Genomic DNA, 20890 nt, shown 5'->3' with positions numbered 1-20890 from the left:
ATTGGAATCCAAACTAGTTGTCCTTCAAGAGAGCTATCAATATCTTGGTCAAACATTCTATCAAACATTCTGTTGACATAGCTACAAACTATATGTTACCAGCGATCAAGAGCAGGATATCACAAGTCTTGGACACTATGTGCCATGTGGACAATCAAAGTGTCAAACTTTGCTTCGTGAAGTTCGCATGGCATCACTCAATCTTACAAGGCAAATGTAATAGGATCATATCGTAAACATCATACAAAGTCTTCCATCATTCCCTTATCAAAACATGCTCGTTCTTAACCATCCATGTACATGCCAATCCCATATTCTTTCAATACTATCTTTAACATTCTCTTTGCCTCTTCAAGAACCCTAAACCCTAATGGTGGGAATGCTTTTGTAGAGTCAATCCATTTCCCTTTTTGTATCTTCTCTATTTCGTCCACGCATCCACATGTTCGCTTTCTTTAGCATATAAGCTGTCGGTTTCCCTAATGTGTGTTGCTAAACTCGGTTCAGCCGTGCTTCCACATTTTGCTCGAAACTGTCTTGGTATCGATTCCAAACTAGCTTGCGGATGGATGATCCTTTTGTGATCAATTCCTTTTGAAAATCTGAATGGCCATGTTTCCATGTTGAATGTTTATCACTCAACCTGTTATGCATGCAACTAAACATCACAAGATACATATATATGTAATCTACATGGATTGGTGCACTTGATATCAATAGTGGGTACCAACTGATAATAACTACCCACTTTCACATGAAAATCCTTGGCTGCTTTTTTTTACAGAAACAGACATTTTATACACGCAGAAAAGAAACAAATACCAGTCAAATCTTTGAATTTTGGTTAGTTTTCTCAAATCTCTCTCGCTCATTTTCCTCAATTTAGGAAAACGAAAGTAAATACAAAGTGCACTGGAGCTATTTAATCTATCTACATATACATTGGGCTTTTTTCCGGTTGTGTTTTTGACCTGTCTATATACTACTCATCAATCATCGAAAAATCATGTTAATTTTGATTTGTGCATATAGAGATGTGTGTGTTTTTTGTGTGGGCATTACGAGCGCATGCTTCAGATCTTCATTTATGAATCAGAAGACCGTTCATGTTTTAGCTCGATTGTTTGCTTTGATGCATGTTTTCTTCAAGGTTCAGCTGAATTCTGCTTAGGTAAAACAAATTTCCCACCAAGATATGTGATACATATTTACATGTATCACCCCCCTCCATATCATTCCTTCTTGGAAAAACCCAGCAATATGTCTGGGAGTGTTGAGAAATATGATGGAAATGTATCATCACCAGAGGGGGCAAAATGCGAGATTTGGATCCGTTGTGTTTTCTATGTAACCACATCAGTATTACTTCGGCTATGTAGTAGTTTCGTAACCACATCAAGTAAGACATCTATCGAGAGTGGTTTGGTCAAGTAGAAATCCATCCCTGCCTCAATGCATTTCTTCTCATCTTGGGCCATTGCATGAGCTGTTAAAGCAATCACTGGTGTTCGAACACCATACCTTGTTTCTTCACCACGAATGCGTTGTGTAGCTTCATATCCATTCAAAATGGGCATCTGCAATACCAATCATACAGAGAAATAAATAAATACAGTTCAGCAACAATGGTAATGAATGCAGTATTGATCTGAGAGCAAGGTGCTTATATATTTTACAATAGAATCTACAGCATTAGGATGCACTACATGGCACACATCCTAAGTATGTTGATGATGCTGGACTCGTTGAAACTATGATGTAAAATAATGAACAACTAGTATACCTCACAATCCATAAGCACGAGGTCGAACAAGTGATTCTTTCGAACATCCTCTTGCACACTCGAATGAGAAGATGACTGATTCCTGTACAGATTCTCAAGGACTAAACGAGCAGCATCAGCACCATTATCAACACACTCAACACTAGCCCCAAGCCTAGTGAGCTGTGTTGTAGTCAAACGTTGAAGGATCAGATTGTCCTCAGCCACAAGTATATGCATTGCTGATAAAGCAAGCCTAGATTTATCCCTCGAAGCAGAAAGACCATCTACACTTCTATTTAGATTGTCCACATTCCGGTGAGAGATAAGTTCAATTGATGAAAAATCTTTGTTTCCTGATTCTTTAGCACTTTCAGTTTGATCAAATTGCTGCTGTTTTCCTCCTTGAGCCATACTAAGTAAGGTAGATGAGCTACTAGGTCCACTCTTATCTACAAGAGTTGCGGTTCTTGCTTTGCCCACAAGACCTGAAGGCAAATCTATTGCTCCCTCTTGGAATGTACTCATACAAGAAAGTGACTTGTATAAAGAGTTTGAAGCATTCAAATCAACCTTTTCGCAATTTCCTGAATGTAGATGAGAAGGCTCAACTTCGAAAGAATCGCGTTCAGCATTCCCTACTAGTTCTTGAAGCAAACTCCAAACTCGTTTCAACCGAGAAGCATACAATGGCTTATGCAAAATAAGATGGCAAACATGGGTTTGCCTTCTCAAGTATTGAATATCAACACTTGGTGTATCAACATTGACTAACCATACAACTCTAAAAGTAGCAGGCCAATCAGCATCCATGAGAATGTCCTCTAACTCTGAACACAAATCAGATATGCCCCCCGTTGCCATAGCCACATCTACGATCAGAAGAAGATGGGCATGTGATGTTCTATGACTCATTTTGTGAGCACATCGAGCCTCATCCGATATATGCATACCTTCGATACAAGTGTCTGTTCCGATTTGGATTCTCGGAAGACCTCTTATATCAAGTTCATCTCCCCACGAGTCATAGATGCGACTTTCTGGTGACCTGTATCCAGGCCTCCCCGAAGAACTCTCACTTTCAGAAAACATGTCATGCTTCATTCTCTCAACTACTGGACTCAGTTCATCCCACGACCCTACATTACACACTTGTAAACCCCTCCTCTCCATCCAGCTTTTTACTATTTGCTCTCCTGCTTGACCATGCATAGCAAGCAGCACATGGACACATTCCATAATAGGTGGAGTATTGAAGCCAGTGAGATCTAAACCATGAGAAAAAGCAAAAGCCCCTGAAGAATCAAGCTGCCATTGAGGAGAGATCGGCCCATTACCGACGCCATATGAATATTCCAAAGAAGCTTCATTGTGCAACTGAATGTTTTTTGTGACACAATCCTCGTTTGGCTTTATGTCAGGATTCTTACCACACTTTAAAATCAAATTGAATCGAAATCGAGTTCCAGGTTCACCAGGCTCGTCCTTGTCAATTATGTCAATTTCTCCGCCCATCAATCTTACCTGTTAGGATAAAACACATGAGAAGAATGTGCTGTAAAAATGGGTATGAAATCAATCTAGGAGTTCTATAACTTACCAATGATCTGACGATGCCAAGGCCAAGACCTGTGCCATCATAAATCCTGGGTCCAGATGATTCAACCTGAACAAAGTTTTCAAATACAGACTTCCATCGCTCCTTTGGTATGCCCCTTCCACTGTCATCCACCTCAAATTCAATTTGTAAGTAACCATCTTCATGTTCATGGTGAGGAAGACCTTGAACAAGTTTATGCAGATCCTTCTCTCTTGAAGGAGACCTCAGGATTTGATTCCATGGCCAACCCATCAGCTTTCCTTGGTGTCTAGCATTGGCTATGTCAGATGGCTTCACCCATGCTCGCAATACAACATGTCCTTCTGACGTAAATTTAACACCATTACTAAGAAGATTGGCAACGATTTGTTTTATACGACCTCCATCTCCAAAGATCCAAGATGCCTTCTCAACAAAACTATCTGACAGATCTAAGACAACTTCCACACCTTTCTTCAAGCCCAAGACAGAGAAAGTATCTACTACTTCCTCAAGAGCTCGGACTAAATCAAACCCTGACTCTTGCAATTGAAGTTTGCCAGCCTCAATCTTGCTCATGTCCAAAATTGAGTTCAAGATGCCTATAAAAAAGTACAAGTTGTTATTATAAGCTTTTTATTAGAGCTAGAGACTAGAAACCACACTCAATAACCACCTCAAGGAAAAAACCAAGCTCAAAAAAGCCTTACCTAACAAGTTGGTGGCACATGATTTCATTTGTATGAGGTTTGACTCCAATTCTGACAACTCAGTAGCATCACAAAGACACAGGTCAATAAGGCCAAGAATGGCAGCCAACGGAGTGCGAAGATCGTGACTCATGTTTGCAAACACAAGGCTCTTGTGGTTGCTCTTTGATTCAGCCCGTTTTGTCTCTTCAAGCTGCTGAATCAATGACGCCCGCAGCCTCATCTCGTTGCTGATTCCCTTGGTTAATAGAATAATGAAGAAACATCCTACTAGACCCATACAAGTACCCAATGCAATCAATACTGCTAAGGTCATTTGGCTTCGCTTTTCCGTCATGCCCCAGACACTGTGGTAGGGAACTATTACTGTACACACCTGCATTATGTTTATCACAAGATAGATGAATGGTGAAGATCAACTAGTTGAAGTCGAAAAAAGATTCAAACACTAATTTCTATACTTCATTCAAAATTGCTACAGATGAGGCCGAAAAAGGATAATTACCAATGTAGCCCCTGCTAAATGAAGAGGTGCACTATTGATCATGTAGCGGGTACCATGAATGTCAACATCCTCTGCTGTGAAGGAGCGGTTTGTCATAGCTAAAATGGAAGGGATATATGGCATCAAATATTGAGCAGCCCCGGCAACAATGGGATTGTTAGAATTTGTAATCGCTGATATTGAGCTGCTATTATCAGTGTCCAATGGCAAAGAACTGAATCTAGTTTGAGCCACCAATTTTCCATCATTTGTCGCAATGTATATTGCCCCACCATAAAGCTCAAACTGGTCAATAATGCTAATTATGTCTGCCATAGAAACCCCAATTGAGACAACCCCGACTGGATTTTCTCTCAAATTTTGCTGAACAGGGGACAAGAATGAGAATGAAATCTCATTTATATCAATGGGAGAAGGTCCCCAACTCACCGATGTAGAGTGACCTTTCAATGAATTCTTCAATGGCAAGATATCCCAATAGGGTATTGGAGTAATTGATGTGGCTTCCCCTATCAATGCACCTGAGATTACATCAACTCTCTGATAATACCATCTATACCATGGGCGAGTAATCGTTAAATTTTCGCCTTCCTTCCATGGAATTGCCGATGGCTCTGAAATCTTATCAGATGAGTTGGGGAAGAGATATGAAGTGTTTGCATATAGTAGACATACCCCTGTGGCATCTGCAACATACGATCGAAACAATCCATTTGCACCGAGGAATGTGACTCGTGCTTTCCTCGAAAGGATTGAGAAAGTTAAGAACAGAGCAGGCTCCACCTGAGACACCACAAGAATTTGTCCAACAACCTTGAACACTTACATAAAGTCATAGTGTAACACACTCCCCTAAATTATCCCACCCCCCCCTTAAAACCTAGAACCAAAACCCCTAAACCAGAAATATTACTCATTATTCCTTAATACTAAGATCCTTAATCCTCAATGTCTAAAACCCAAAATCCTACATCTTCAAAAATGCAATGTCCAAGCTTACCTGATTTTGAATGTAAGAAAGGGAGGATATGTTGTCTTGATTAATGAATGGACTCAAAAACCTTGCCAAAGAAGTTGCAGAAGCATTACTCCCTTGAAGCACAGCATTCACTCTGTCTCCTGCCTGGAAGAGCAGTTCAGAACGTAATTTCAGTGCGATTGAGCTCACGGAATGCTCCACATTTGTGGACGTAAGCACCCAAGTAAATGCTGTCATCAAGATCAGAAGTAATGCCAGTAATCCCTGATGTATGTAAGAAGAAATAATAAACAAAGATTGGTGAGTCTGGTCTGAACTGAAAGATACCTGAAATAGATGATATGTATAAGAATGCCTTAAACTATAAATCATAAGCAATAAAACCTCAACCCATAAGGAATAATAATAATGATAAGAAATGGAAAATACGAAATCTAATCAGACAAGAAGGGTACCCATAACAGATCAACAATATAATAAATCCTAAATGCTAAAAAACCCTAAACCCAAAAAACTCACTCAATTCTACATTTTAATAAACCAAAGCCCTTAAGCATGAAACCCTAAATTCTGAGTCCCTGGACCAAAACATAGATCGACATTAAAAGAATACTAAACCCCGAATTCTTCACTGCTATAATAAGCCCGTAAACTAAAACCTGAACCACCCTAACGCTCAAATTGAATCGATATTATAATAAGTAGTAAAATCTTAAAACCCTAAAACATAAACTTAACTGCTAAAACTTGAACCTACATCACGCAACACTAAACCCTAAAACAAATATCATAAGCATGCCATTAACGCAACCCTTTAATTGCATAGCCCTAAATAGTTATTATAAACATACTATTACCGCAAACATTGATCTAAGAAGAGGGTTCCAAGACTTGAACTCTAAACCCTAAAACCCTAAACAGGGTTTAAACCCTTCAGCTACAAAAGATACTACAAATGCCAATCCTCACAGCAAATGTGTAAACCCCATTAATGAAACACTCGAATTTAACCATAAAACGCAAAAACAGGTATTAAGTATACAATTAATGCAATTCTTGAACCCCCAAAAGGTAGTAGAAAGCATACCATTAAAGCAAACCTTGAGCTGAGAAGAGGATTGCAAACGACGCCACACATCAATCGAGTTATCGAATTTATGCTCCATTCTTTGAGAATCGAGCATCTCAGTCTCCCAAGAGCCCGTCTTTGAACCTCACTTTCTTCTTCATCGTCTTTCCTGTTTTTCTTCTCAATTCTGATCTCTTTCTGATCAGAAGTTGAAATCCACGGCAAGTCAAGCACAGTTTCTTCTTGATTCAGAAGACTTATATCATAATTGAATATAGAATCTCGGGCTCGAGAAGAGACGGACGGGCTGGAGGAAGAATTCATTGAGCAGCAGAAAGAAGAAGAGAAAAATTTCTCTTCTTTGGAACACTTTGTTTTCATTCTTTATTAGAATGATCTTTGAATGTGTAAAGAAAACACAAACAGTACAAGAAACAGAGAAATAAACAAAGTGGCTACATACGACCTTCAATGAGTACAGTTGAAAAACAAAGAGAAAATAGTATAGATATTGGGTTTTTCTGTGTCATAATGATGATGATGGCGCGCGCGGCCATGGAGATTCTTTGAGTCTCTGTATTAGAGTTCCAAAAACCAGAAGATTTTTTTTTATAGATATTGGGTTCTTCTGTGATGTAATGACGATGAAAAAGAAGAAATCATGGCGATGCTTGTTCAAACAGAAAGAGCAAATAAGCCTACGGAAATAGAGGTAATTTGTGTAGAAAGTTGGATCTTTCTGTTTTGTAAAGACGATGACGATGATGAAGCAAAAGCCATGGCGATTCTTTGAAACTCTGTTTTACAATTCAAAATGATAATAGTTTAGAATCTTCTCATTCATCAAGAATCAGAAGCCAGGGCACGAAGATTCCTTCTTCGGAGCTCAATTCCAAACCAAAATACTCAGTTTATCAAGCTGCATTGCTACTGCATTGGGTCCGATTCTATAAGGATTTTGAGTTTCGGTTCTTTGACTTTTGTTTTTTGTTTTTTTTTAGGGTTTGCGTTTTCTCTCTTCATTCCTTTCAGGGTTTTGAGTTTTTTCTTTTTTGCAAACAGGGTGAGAGGAGCTATGGAAAGCTTCCACAGTAATTCATTAAACTGGCGAGGTTTAAAAGGCAGGAAAAACAGAAATATTGTGGTGATCTACAAAGCCAGGGCGGGGGCGGGGGGAGATGAAAGAAGAAGAAGAAGAAGAAGCTGAATGAAGAAGGGGAGGAGGAGGAGGAGGAAGAAGAAGAAGAAGGCAACTCTGGGTAATGAAGACCGCGATTAGTGCTGGTGATGGGCGCTAATGGGGGGCGATTAGCACTAATCGGAGGGAGATTAGTAGCAATCAGAGGGAGATTAGTAGCAAAAGGAGGAAGATTAGTAGCAATCGGAGGGAGATTAGTAGCAAAAGGAGGAAGATTAGTACCAATCGGAGGGAGATTAGTAGCAAAAGGAGGGAGATTAGTAGCAATCGGGGGCAGATTAGCACTAATCCGGGGAAATTAGTGGGCGATTAGAGTGGCAAGGAGGCAGGCAGCGGTAAAGGAAACGGAGTAGTGAAACCCAAGAGGCGGCCCCCCCCTCCCCCTACCCATCCGTTACAAGGAAGTAAAAACAGAGAAGTGTAGAGAGAGAATGAATCCACAGAGAGGGGTGGGGGTGGGGTACAGGGGAAGAATCCAGAGAGAGAGAGAGAGAGAGTACTGAGACAGAATCTAGAGAGAGAGGGGGGGGGGGGGGGGAATGTAAAGAGAGGGAGAGAGAGAGACATAGAGAGAGAAGCAGAATGAGAGAGAGAGAGAGAGGTGGAGCAGAATTCATTGCAATTCTGCAGAGATGGCATGCATGATAGGTAGAGAGAGAGAGAGCATGCATACATGCATGTATGTATGTATGCATGTATGTGTGTGTGTATGTATGTATGTATGTATGCATGTGTATGTATGTGTATGTATGTATCTATGTATGTATGTATGTATGCATGTGTATGTATGTGTATGTATGTATCTATGTATGTATGTATGTATGCATGTGTATGTATGTGTATGCATGTATGTATGTATGTATGTATGTATGTATGTATGTGTATGTATGTATGTATGCATGCATGTGTATGTATGTATGTGTATGTATGTATGTATGCATGTATGCATGTGTATGTATGTATGTGTATGTATGTATGTATGCATGTATGCATGTGTATGTATGTATGTGTATGTATGTATGTATGCATGTGTATGTATGTATGTATGTATGCATGTGTATGTATGTATGTATGTATGCATGTGTATGTATGTATGTATGTATGCATGTGTATGTATGTATGTATATCTATGTATGTATGTATATCTATGTATGTATGTGTATGTATGTATGCAGATATATATGTATGTATGGTATGGTATGTGTGTATGTGTATGTGTATGTGTATCTATATGCATGCATGTATGTATATAGATATGTATGTATGTATGTATGGTATGGTATGTGTGTATGTGTATGTATGCATGCATGCATATATGTATGCAAATATGTATGTATGTGTGTATGTGTGTATGAGATGAGTGAGTGAGTGAGTGAGAGCCAGCCATGGTGGGCTAGAGAAGGATTATAGACAAGCAGACAGATACATACATAGATCAATCATTCTGTCTTGTTTTTCCTCCTGTTCCCTTTGGTTTTTCTTCTTCTTTTTGTTTCTTTTTGAACCCATTTTGGTGGAGAAAAAAGGGTCTCTCTCTCTCTCTATTAACCGGACATAAACATAGTCAGTCCCGTCCCGGTCCATCGGTCCATCGAGTTCTATAATGTCCCGATACTCGTGGTCCCCACCCCCCCACCGTCTTTCTCTATATATATATCCTTGAGTAGTTACGTTTACGAAGCTTTCCGCCGGGTCGAGACAGACACCCCAAGGAAAGAGGAAGGGGGCAAAACTACCTCTTACACTTGTGGATTTGGGATTCAACCCTTGTCTCTCCATATCATGCCTATGGCCTGTCTCTTCTCTCTCCCCCCCTCCCCCCTCTACCTCTCGATTTTGCCAAGATTTATGAGACGTGCTACCCTTTTCCACATGTCCATGCATATACACAACATCTTCGCCCTCGAGGTAACATCTCGATAATGTCCATCAGCTCTACAGAAAAGGACTGGCAACCTAAATCCATACGTGCCTATATATTTATCGTGTAGTTGTGACCCATAAATACTACGTGTGGTAACCCATTGTCATCTGCCAAAAGGTACACTACACATTGTCTTAGCCAAAGGATCGTTCCTTGATAAAGTAAACCTATATGTCAACTTGAGCATGAAAGCAACATGAGATCACACACCATACGTCATGACCATGCAAACATATTAGTGTGACTTTGGCACACTGACATCATGTTTCGTGGATGTGCGATCAAGTTCAACAAGAACTACCTAAGTTCCCCTTGCTAACCTTGGATATATCATTTTGTGATTGAAAGCAAATCACATGATTATCAATATGTAATTACCACAAACATGACAAAAGAGGTATTGAAATTTATGATGTCAAGCCATTGTCATAATAGAGAGCGACTAGCATGTTGCCCAATCAATATATTGTCTCCCTATGTGCACAACCAATGTGAAGAAGAGAGGTCCTTCACAAGCATAAACGCTAGAAGCACTAACGTTTATGTCTCATTGAAGAAACCATCCATCCAAATATGACATCAACAAGAAGGGGAGTCCCCATAGCCATTGAGTTTGTGTAAGCTCTTTGAATCACAACCGTGGTAGCCAATTGGACAATCACCTATGAATATCAAAGTGTTTGTTGGTTAACTCAACCATTGCAACACATAAGAGCTAGGACCAAGATCCCATAGTTCAATCAATATGATCCTAATAAAAGTTCTATGACCCTATGCATCTATAATATAAGTTCTATAAATAAGTGAATGCCAATCAATCTCATGTGTGAAGGTCATTCATAGTTTAGAGAGAGAATGGTTTGGATCTCAACATGGAATGTTAAGGAGAACTAATAGACATTGGAATTTTATAAATAGAGTATGGGAGCTTATATCACGGATAGCAGACACTAAAAGACAATTATATACGAGAGAGTTTCATGTTGTTAGAGATAATACCTTCCTATAGAGCTCATTCTATAAGACCCAACACAAACACACACACACACAACCATAGAGAGAGGGAGAGAGAGAGCACAAACACACACACACAACCATAGAGAGAGAGAGAGAGAGAGAGAGAGAGAGAGATCTTTGTGGCTACTTATTACCTACAACTTGTTCTGCTTTGTGGTAACTTGTTATAGACAAAAAACACACAAAATTCATTGCCCTATGTGAGTTTTTTGTTTTGTTTTGTTTTTTGTGTGCACTGTGCACATAGAAAAGCTCACCCTCAAGGTCTTTGTGAGATATCTTGGCATCATCGTTTTTCGTGCGATGAATTTAGTTTATTGCGATAAATACGGCTATGCTAGTTGTGACGCATACAATTTAGAGAGTAGAGGAGCTCATTGTGTAAGACTCCACGAAGAGAGAGAGAGAGAGAGAGAGAGAGAGTTATGTGTGGCTACTTAATACCTACAAGTTGTTTTATGTGGTAATTTATTGTAGACCAAATCTCAAAGTAGTAGTCCACCCACCTATGTGTGCGTACTTGCATATATCTCGAGTATTCTTATCCGCAAGGTGTTTGTATCTCTAGAAACTCGTTGGTATCATCGTTTGTGGAATGAATTTAGTTAATTGTGACAAACTTAGGTCATTGCAAACCAAGCATGCAAATCCACATACAGAGAATGCTATAATTCTTCTAGAAATCGGAATATAAGCTCATTCTACAAGAGACTCCAAAGAGAGAGAGAGTGAGAGAGAGTTGTATGGCTACTTATTGCCTGCCACATTGTTTTTTGTGGAGATTATAATAATATGTATAAAATTTGTGTGTGTGCATGCAGTGTGCACTTTGCACATGTAGGACACCTTGATGCTCTAACTCTTTTGTTTGTCGTTTTTTGAGCAAGGAACTAGCTAGTTATGGCTACTTCTAGTTAGCTAGACTCGTAAATTATAGAAGAATGCAACCATATTCGAAATAACCATTTCTACATGTGAGTGAACAAATTTCCAATGGCAATCATGCCAATTAATTACTTGATGGTGTGCTGAAGTCCATGACTAATTATACTTTAGTTGCATCTCTTTGAGCGTTGTGTTTTGGGTATATAATATGCGTGCCAAGGAGCCAAAAGTGAGATGGGCAAGAAGACTATGTGATCTACTTCGATATTATTAGCATTGCCTTATAAATGTATTACCCGTGGATCGTGTAAATGTATTACCCTTATAAATAACCATTTCTACATGTGAGTGAACAATGATATGTGAGTAAACAATTTTCCAATGGCAATCATGCCAATTAATTATTTGATGGTGTGTTGACGTCCATGACTAATTATACTTTAGCTACATCTCTTTGAGTGTTGTATTTTGTGTATATCATATGCATGCGAGGGAGACAAAAGTGAGATAGTCGAGAAGACTCTGTGATCTTCTTCGATATGATTAGCATTGCCTTATAAATGTATTACCCTTGGATCGTGTATATGTATTACCCTTATAAATAACCATTTCGACATGTGATTGAACAATGATATGCGAGTAAACAATTTTCCAATGGCAATCATGCCAATTAATTACTTGATGGTGTGTTGAAGTCCATGATTGATTATACTTTAGTTGCATCTCTTTGAGTGTTGTGTTTTTGTGTATATCATATGCATGTTAGGGAGACAAAAGTGAGATGGGCGAGAACTGTGTGATCTTCTTCGATATTATTATCATCGCCTTATAAATGCATTACCCTTGGATTGTGGAAAGTAAATTCTCTAAAGCCATATTTTCAGGAATAAGTATTTATGAAGTGCTTGTGTGCATGATCTCCTAACTGTAAAAACGTGCGCATTGCTCCTTTTATTAACATGAGCATAACCAAATTCAACCTTGTGGAAATATGTGAACTTGTAAAGCCCTTTCTTTAGGAGAGATGGGTCAAGTGAATGATGTGTTAGTGTACATGATCTCGAAACGAAAACGTAAAAACATAGCTCATTTTAATTAGAATTAATGCTATCCTTTTCAACCTTGTGGAATGTAAATCCATAAATTTGTTTGTTTATAAGAAAAGCAACATAAAAGTGTTGTGTAAACGTACACGATCTTGAACTAGCACCATGAATGTTGTTCCTTTTATTAGCATTTATGCAATCGCTCTCAACACTCTGGAATGTAAATCCGTAATGTCGTTTTGTTAGGAGAAAAAGGCCAATGACATGATCTCAAATGCTCATTTTGGAAACTTTAAAACTATCATTCTCAACCCTTGGATTGTGGAATGTATTAGGGAGCTATTTTGTTAGTGTACATGATCTCAAGCCAATGCATGATTATTGCTCATTTTGTCGGCATTGATGTGGTTTGTTTTCAACATTTCCGCCATGGAAAGTATCTTTTGTACACAATTTCTTTTGGGGGAAAATGATGTTCGTGAACACAATCTCAAGCTAAAAACGTAAAAGTTGAGTACAATGAATATAACCTTAATTCAAATACTTTAGCCTTCATTCCACAATCTAAAAACATAAGATTATCATAGCCCTATTTCACACATTTTTTTGTGTGATTATACTTCTTACAAACATCTAATGGAAAAAACAAGATGATGTTCTACTTGCACGAGTATCATTAATGTCTCATCTCTTCTCCATTGCTTTCATATTGAGCTTTCCTAAGTAATATCTTGTAAATTGTTTCTACCTGATATCATTAAAACTCTTGAGTTTTCCGGATTGCTTTACTTTCCAAATGTCTCAAGGATATTGTTAACCTTCACTTTTGAAATCATGAACATGAACCTTTGACTCATACCTACTATTCGATCAAAGTATCTTTGATTTCCTCATCATTTAAGTTGCAAACCTTTGATACTAAAGAAGACCCAACTGTAATGTTCGACACATGTGCCAATCTTAAATCAGTCATAGTTCTTCAATTAAAGAATCTATGTTTAAACTCTCTAGCTACCATCCAAGTGTTCAACACTTTTTAGCAAACCCAAACACAACTTTTATTATTCTTTCATTTATGTTTACACGATGTTATGCAACGAAGTAACTAGCTTGGCAATACTCGATAATATATCTTAATTAGGAGTTTTACACAATTGAGGCCTAAAACACACATAAATTAATGAATATTCACTTTGGTAATTTGGTATCGACTTTTTATGATCCTTATTCGAGAATATTTATGAAGCTCCGAACATTTAAAATTGATTTATTTACTTATGGAAGTGTGTCTTTGGACAAGTCAAGAAAATGTATACTATTAGGATAAATTCACCTTAAAAAACGGCTTTAGAATATCACTTTTCCCAAACAAGGCAGGAAATGGCCACAACCCATTGGTTGAAAACAATACCACATATTCGAGCTTCAGAAATTCACATTTCACAATCCAAAGAGTTGATAATGACAACATGTTATAAGAGATGTTTGGACATTCATAGCAAAAAAAAAGCTTTACAAAGTCATACTCCACGACGCGGGGGTTTAAAGCAATTATATTGCCTAAAAAGATGGAAAATGACTTTGTAAAATCACTTCCCACAACCCAAGGGTTGAAAATGATATCAATGATTTAAACAAAATCTAGTAGTGAATAAGATTTTGTTAACGAGGATTCAATGATCACCATATTAGAATGCTATTGACATTAAATTTCTGAAGAGGACAAAGGAGCTTATCTAAGATTCCACGATCCAAGGGTTGAGATACCAATGTTGCATGAACCTTCATATATCACATTACAAAATATGATTATTGTTAGCAAATGCACCATTGTGGCTTCAATTAAACTGAGTCTTTTTTGATAAGGAGCGAACCATTGTTTGCATTTGCATGCCAAACAAGTGTCTCATGCATGTTATATTTAAAAAGCCTATAAATAATAATCCATTCTTTGTGATTGAATATCAAAGAGGTAAAGAGATAAGAGATAAACAAGTTTAGCAAATAATTAAGTCCAAATTAAATTGAAAACCCGAGTGTATTTTTTAGGGAAGTCCAAATTAGATTGAAAACCAAAGTTTTTTTTAGGGAAATAAGGTTGACAACAAATTGTGAGTTTTCTTTTGTATCCTACGTGTAATCTTATGAGTGGAAATAACAATGTCACATGAACATAGGCAAATGGTCAAATTGTGTAAATTTCTCATGTCCTCATTTTCATTTTGTTTTGTTTTGCCTTTATTTTCACATAATCTTTGTTTATGGTATTATAATTACTTTACACATAATAATTGGTATTAGAGCAATGGCTAGTATGATGTTTGACCCAATGCCTTTCGATGAAAATACCAACTTCATCATTTTTTCCAAAGTATGTGTTGGCACAATTGGGTGTATATAAGGCTTTAGCCAACATAAATCCCAAAGACAGGAAAGATTATGATTGGAAAGAATTACAAGCAAAGATATGAGCAAAAGAAGACCCCATCTTGCTTTAGAAATGAAGTTTTGGGTTGAAATTTGGTGAAGTAATAGGAGAAACTAAATATATCAAAATTTTGACAAATAGGTTATATATTTGAAGAAAATGTTGTTCGAGTTGAAGACGTTAGAATATTATAAATTCTCAAGTCATGTAAGCAAGTTCTAGATGTGCAATGCTCAACTTCTTAGTGTCGAGATTTAAATTGATGAAGATGGTCTAGCTATGTAGCCATTATTTTATTAGCTTCATTGAGATTGTGGGAGAACATTACTTCTCGCAAAACAACCATATTATTGTGGATGACCACCTTGCTTGAGATGGAAAATTTCAAATAATCTAACAATTCATCTCAAAGTGAATTCTTGTTGTGAAAGAAGATAATAAGGCAAAATTAAGACACGATAGAAAATCTCGTTGAAGACAATGTCAAAAATGATAATTCCAAGTTGAATCCAAGGAGAGATATCTAGAGTGTCATTATTTGTTTTTTATTTATTTAAAGAAGATATCTTGTCATTAGTGTAACCATCTTTACAAGATTTTAAATTCTATGTGATCGGTGGGGGAAACAACCATTTCAGAGGTTGAAAATGCCAATAAGGAATACCATAATTGGCTGTCATGAATGGAGTAGCTTTCCATATAATGATGAACTCATGCCGTTGAGCAATTTTAGCATCAGAATCTCCAATGATACCATCCCATTGTCCCTTCAAAGTATGAACTATGTCTAACCAAATATTTGAAACTAATTTAGCCGGTGGTGTTTTAAGTTGATGGAAAATGAGAGAACACCTAACCTTCCAAATGTGATATATAGTGGTACTACTCAGTATCTCCCATACTGGTTGGACTTCCTTTCGTGTTGCTGCAAACTGTAATGACAACAATGGTAATGTATGAACACTTCCAGATTTAGTGTAAAAATCATGGTCCATAGATTAAGTGTCATGATGAAATGCATCACGGACAAGAGATGTCCAAACCACCGTGCCCCAAGTGAAAACCAATGGGGGGAAATAGTTAGCAAAAATTCTAAGGAGACGTTGCCATATCAGCTGAGACTTAGTGCATTCCCATAAGCAATGTTTTTGAGTTTTCATTTGTAAATGGCATCATGCACACATAGAAGCTACTCCCATCCTATGCAACCATGTGCCAACCGGCAAGGCTCGGTGTACAAGTAACCATTGTACATGCAATATTTGGTATGGTTGTTTTCTTGCCCATAATATAACATAGGAGTTTGCAAGGAATTAGGGAGTAATACCTTGTTGATTCCAATATTGAAATGCGTCCGGTAACACATCACGTGTATATGAAAGCACATGTCTTCCTAACTGTACAGAATATTGGAAGAAATTGAACTTGTTACCCATAAAGGGATTTGTCCATTGATAATCAATTGGATCCCATTCTAATCTAAATACCGGTTTTCTACCCAACACCCACAACTTCCAATCTGTCCTTATTTCCTCAATCATTGGATCAATATATACCATTTATGGCCAACATATCCGATGACCTTTTTCTTGTGTTCCATACCATAAGGGTAATCTATCCTCATTTCCCCCGATTGAGTCAATTGGTTTGCTTCATCCACTTCAAAAGACCAGTAGGTCTTATCATCTGAATACCCCTTAACAACCAAGAGTACTTCCAACCTTGAATAAACCCCAACCCATCTGTGGTTAGAGTTATTGGGTGGTATGGGGAGTCTACTCAAAGCTTCTTGAATTTGTTGATACATTATTTGGCCACCATGCATACTACATAGGATTTTTTTTTGCTCTTCCCATGAACGTGATAAAAAACTTTGCCATGTCTGAATTGTTTTTGCAGGACCTTTTGTCATTTTCCCCCATGATAACCATTGTCTAGAACCCAACACTAAACCATCTGATGTTGTAAACAATGGATTCTAGACTATCCTTTGTCTAAGATTCTCAAGATAATGTTTGGGTTTAGGTTTATTGCTGTCAGGAATAGTACTAAAACAGAGAGAGAATTAGTACTAGAGAAGGGAAGTACTATGAGGATTAGTACTAAGAAGAAGGGATTGCGTAAGACTCACGAGAGAGGAAGAGAGAAAAGAAGATATATATATATATATATATATATATACATAGATTGACATATTCGCATTCGTCAGGCCTCCCCCACGAATACCAACGAATATGCATAAGAATACATCTTCCAATATTCGTTAACTTTTTTTCCCTATTATTTTTTGAAAAAATGTATTCAATGAGTAGCGAATAGGGAAGCGCTCTACAAGGAATAGCAATCAATAGGGAATAGTGAACACCATCAAATATCAACTCCTTCAAATTTAGGGTTCGCCTATGTCCTTTCCTCCTCCTGCGTAAGACATACGTTTGGGCAAAACTCGGTAAGACTGTCTCTCTTCTACATTTCCTCATGCTTTGTGATGTTTGACGTCCCAACCTCCTGCTATTGATAATTGTGTCTGGATAATGAATTTCTACTCTTTTTACTCCTTTGAATGCATATAAGTTTATAACCATGACCATTGGTTAGTGACAGTCCTACTAAGGCATATAAAGAAAATGATAAGCTGTGTAATTGAACCAATTTTGAGAAAAAGGTATCCTATCTCCCCACCTATGCTTGGTAATGATGAGGAATCAGGATCATATGGAAATAACTCCATGGAATATGAAGATGTTAGGAGCTATGGTGATGAAAACATATTGAAAATAATTGCATGGATTATGAATATGCTATGGGTTTTTTATCAATTGGGTCATTTAATATAGTGTATTTTGTTGCATAATTTAGTCATAGTATCTTGAGTAAATTGGTTGTGGAGGCATTCTATTTGAGACCTCTTTCTATATATTGCTTCCTAAAAATTAGGGTTTGGGAAAAATTAGTTGTCCAATAATCCATGATTTATTCATGCAATGATCATAAGATTAGATTTTAATTGGAGGCATTGTAGGATCATCCAAACTTAATTAGATTTTAATTAGAGGCCGGATTAATGAAGATTTTGGATCAAAAAGTCTCTTAAAATTATTCCTTGAAAATTAGGGTTTTGCCAAAGCTCATTAACTCTCTCTTCTCATCTCAATGTTGTCCAATCTTCTGTGATTTATTCATGCTAGCATTGTAGGATTATGCAATCATAATAGATTTTAATTAGAGGTAGGATTAATGAAGATTTTGGCTAACGATGGTTTTAATTCATTTTTAGGTATCAAATTAATCTCTTTCAGGATCAATTGAAGGTTAATTTACTAAATGGTGAAGCAAAAGAGCTTCAAATGGAATCATGTGACCGTTTTGAGAAAACATGATAAGGGTATGCTTGTTGTTCAATGCAAACATTGTCACCATGTATTTGTTGGTGGGCCCTTTCGAATTAGAGCTCACTTACTGGGCTTGAAAGGTTTAGGTGTTGACAAATGCCGTCAAATTGATGCTGTTATAAAAGCTGAAGTACAAAAAATGGTATCTGGTTGTGCAAATGTTGACATGAATGGTGAGTCATCAATGGAATGCAATGCTGAAAATTGTAGCACAAATGTTGATATGAATGTGGAATCAACATCTATTAATGAAACGCCTTCATTATCGTTTGGTAATGCATCAACAAGTAAAAAGATGAAAGTAGACAATGTTGAACCTTTGAAGTTGTTATGGCAAAAGCAACTTGATAAAAATGCTGATGAAGCAATCAAGAGGTTTTTTTTGTAGAGGATATACCGGATGTAAAAGTGGGAAGTACATATTTTTGTGAATTAATAAAAGCTGTGGCACTTGTTGGGCCTTCTTATGAGCCACCATCTCCTAATCAATTGCGCAAAAGGCACTTGAATGAAGAGGTGAAATATGTTGAAAAGGAGATTATGCAAATTAGAGAAAAATGGAAAACTATTGGATGCACTATTGTGAGTGATGGTTGGTCAGATACCAAGAATAGACCAATACTTAATGTCATGGCTACTTCTGCGTATGGCACTGTGTTTCTGAAATTAGTTGACACTAGTGGAGAATATAAATCGGGAGAGTATATCTTTAAGATTTTAAAGGATGTTATTCTTGATATTGGCCCATCAAATGTTGTGCAAGTTTGTATGGACAATGCAACTAATTGTGTAGTAGCTAGGAGGATGATAGAGAAAGAGTGGCCCATGATCTTTTTTACCAGATGCACATGTCATTGCATCGATTTGTTGTTTGAAGATATTGGAAAATGTGCTTGGGTTCATGATGTTTTGAAATTAGCTACAAAGGTAATTGTGTTTATTACACGAAAAAAAAATTCTTTGGCAATGTTTTGTAAGTTTAGTGAGAAAGAATTGTTAAAGCCTTCCACTACTAGATTTGCCTATAGTTTTATCATGTTGTCTCACTTATTGGATGACAGAGTCAAAGGTGGATTAAGAAGAATGGTGGTTAGTGAACAATGGTGTCAATGGAAAGGATAAAAAACACAACTAGGAGAAGAAATAGTTTCAATTATACTTGATGCTTCTTTTTGGGCAAATATAAAGAAGATCGTAAAGATATGCAAGCCAATCCTAAAAGTTCTTAGATTGGCGGATAGAGACGGTGCAACCATGGGTTTAATTTATGAATGTACTCATCGTATGATAGAAGAAATAAACCACATCGAAGATGTAGATAATTTATTGCTTGATGAAATTCGGGGAATATGTATGCAAAGATGGACAATGCTACATTCACCATTGCATGCAACTAGCTTTATTTTGCATCCAATTTGGAGAGAAAAAATTCAAGATATTGATGAGAAGCTGAATACAAGTTGGATGGAAACTATTATGTGGTATACTAATGGTGATATACCTTTATGTGGTGTTTTATTAGATGAATTCTATGATTATAAAACTCAACAAAAGAGTTCATTTCAAGTTCCTATGGCAAATGATCCAACTAGAATGCATGATGCAATTAAGTGGTGGGAAACATTTGGAGCAAGCACTCCAAACTTAAAAAGGCTTGCAATTCGTGTGCTTTCTCAAGGTTCATGTGCCTCTTCTTGTGAAAGAAATTGGAGTACATTCTCATCGATACATACAAAAAAAAGAAATAGATTGACTCATGCTCATGTTGAGAAATTGGTTTACATACATACAAATCATTGTCTCATTAGAAGAATAAGGGAAAGGGGATTATGCCTAATTGAAGCAACATTAGATATGATCAACAAAGAAGAAGATGATGAGAGACTTTTGAGAATGCAAAATCAAGCTATTGAAGAAAATGAAGCTCATAAGGACATTAGTGATGAGCTTGAAGATACGGATGATGAATGTGATAGTGCATAGACTCTTAAATTTCAAAGCATTACTTAGAAGTTAGAAGTTAGAACCTAGAACTTAGAAATTAGAATATAACGGTTCATAATCACTTTAATTAAAACTTTTCTTTCTTATGTTAGTGTGATTTTGAAGACCTTCCATTTTTCTGTTAATTGGTGATTTTTCCTTTCTTTTTTTAAGTGAATTGAATAATTTTTATTATGTAAATTTATTTTCTATAAACGAATGGTTTTATAATATTCTTGGAGCAATTTTATATTCTCGAATACTACGAATATTGCGGATGTCGAATACCACACATATCACACATGGGTCAATCTATGTATATATATATATATATAGAGAGAGAGAGAGAGAGAGAGAGAGAGAGAGAGAGAGAGAGAGAGAGAGAGAGAGAGAGAATGATGATAAAAGATGAT

The 20890-nt window shown here is 37.1% G+C and overlaps 1 protein-coding gene and 1 pseudogene across 1 annotated transcript; one reads left to right on the top strand and one right to left on the bottom strand.

Annotated features, from left to right (window-relative positions):
• Nucleotides 1–809: 809 nt before the first annotated feature.
• LOC147850458 (histidine kinase 1-like) lies at nucleotides 810–7549 on the bottom strand. Its single transcript, XM_087336328.1, has 7 exons — nucleotides 6623–7549; nucleotides 5557–5799; nucleotides 4557–5339; nucleotides 4052–4427; nucleotides 3363–3943; nucleotides 1784–3286; nucleotides 810–1577 (listed from the first exon to the last, which is right to left on the bottom strand). Exons 1-7 carry the CDS (start codon nucleotides 6983–6985, stop codon nucleotides 1344–1346), a joined length of 4083 nt encoding a protein of 1360 aa, XP_087192454.1. The 5' UTR covers nucleotides 6986–7549; the 3' UTR covers nucleotides 810–1343.
• Nucleotides 7550–18926: 11377 nt separating this feature from the next.
• On the top strand, nucleotides 18927–20477 carry LOC147850457 (uncharacterized; annotated as a pseudogene).
• The last annotated feature ends 413 nt before the right edge of the window (nucleotides 20478–20890 follow it).

This window comes from Azolla caroliniana, unplaced genomic scaffold, assembly GCF_043228905.1.
Source record: "Azolla caroliniana isolate FFs.n. ecotype wild unplaced genomic scaffold, voAzoCaro1.0.p SCAF_21, whole genome shotgun sequence".
Lineage (NCBI taxonomy): Eukaryota > Viridiplantae > Streptophyta > Polypodiopsida > Salviniales > Salviniaceae > Azolla > Azolla caroliniana.
This window is presented reverse-complemented; position numbering and strand designations above follow the sequence as displayed.

What these genes read in the sequence shown, in the direction of transcription:
- LOC147850458 (XM_087336328.1), bottom strand. Translation starts at nt 6,985, where the DNA reads ATGAAAACAAAGTGTTCCAAAGAAGAGAAATTTTTCTCTTCTTCTTTC. An exon ending in TTGGCATCGTCAGATCATTG is followed by an intron (nt 3,287 to 3,362) that starts GTAAGTTATAGA and finishes TTATCCTAACAG; the next exon opens with GTAAGATTGATGGGCGGAGA. An exon ending in TCGTGCTTATGGATTGTGAG is followed by an intron (nt 1,578 to 1,783) that starts GTATACTAGTTG and finishes TTGGTATTGCAG; the next exon opens with ATGCCCATTTTGAATGGATA.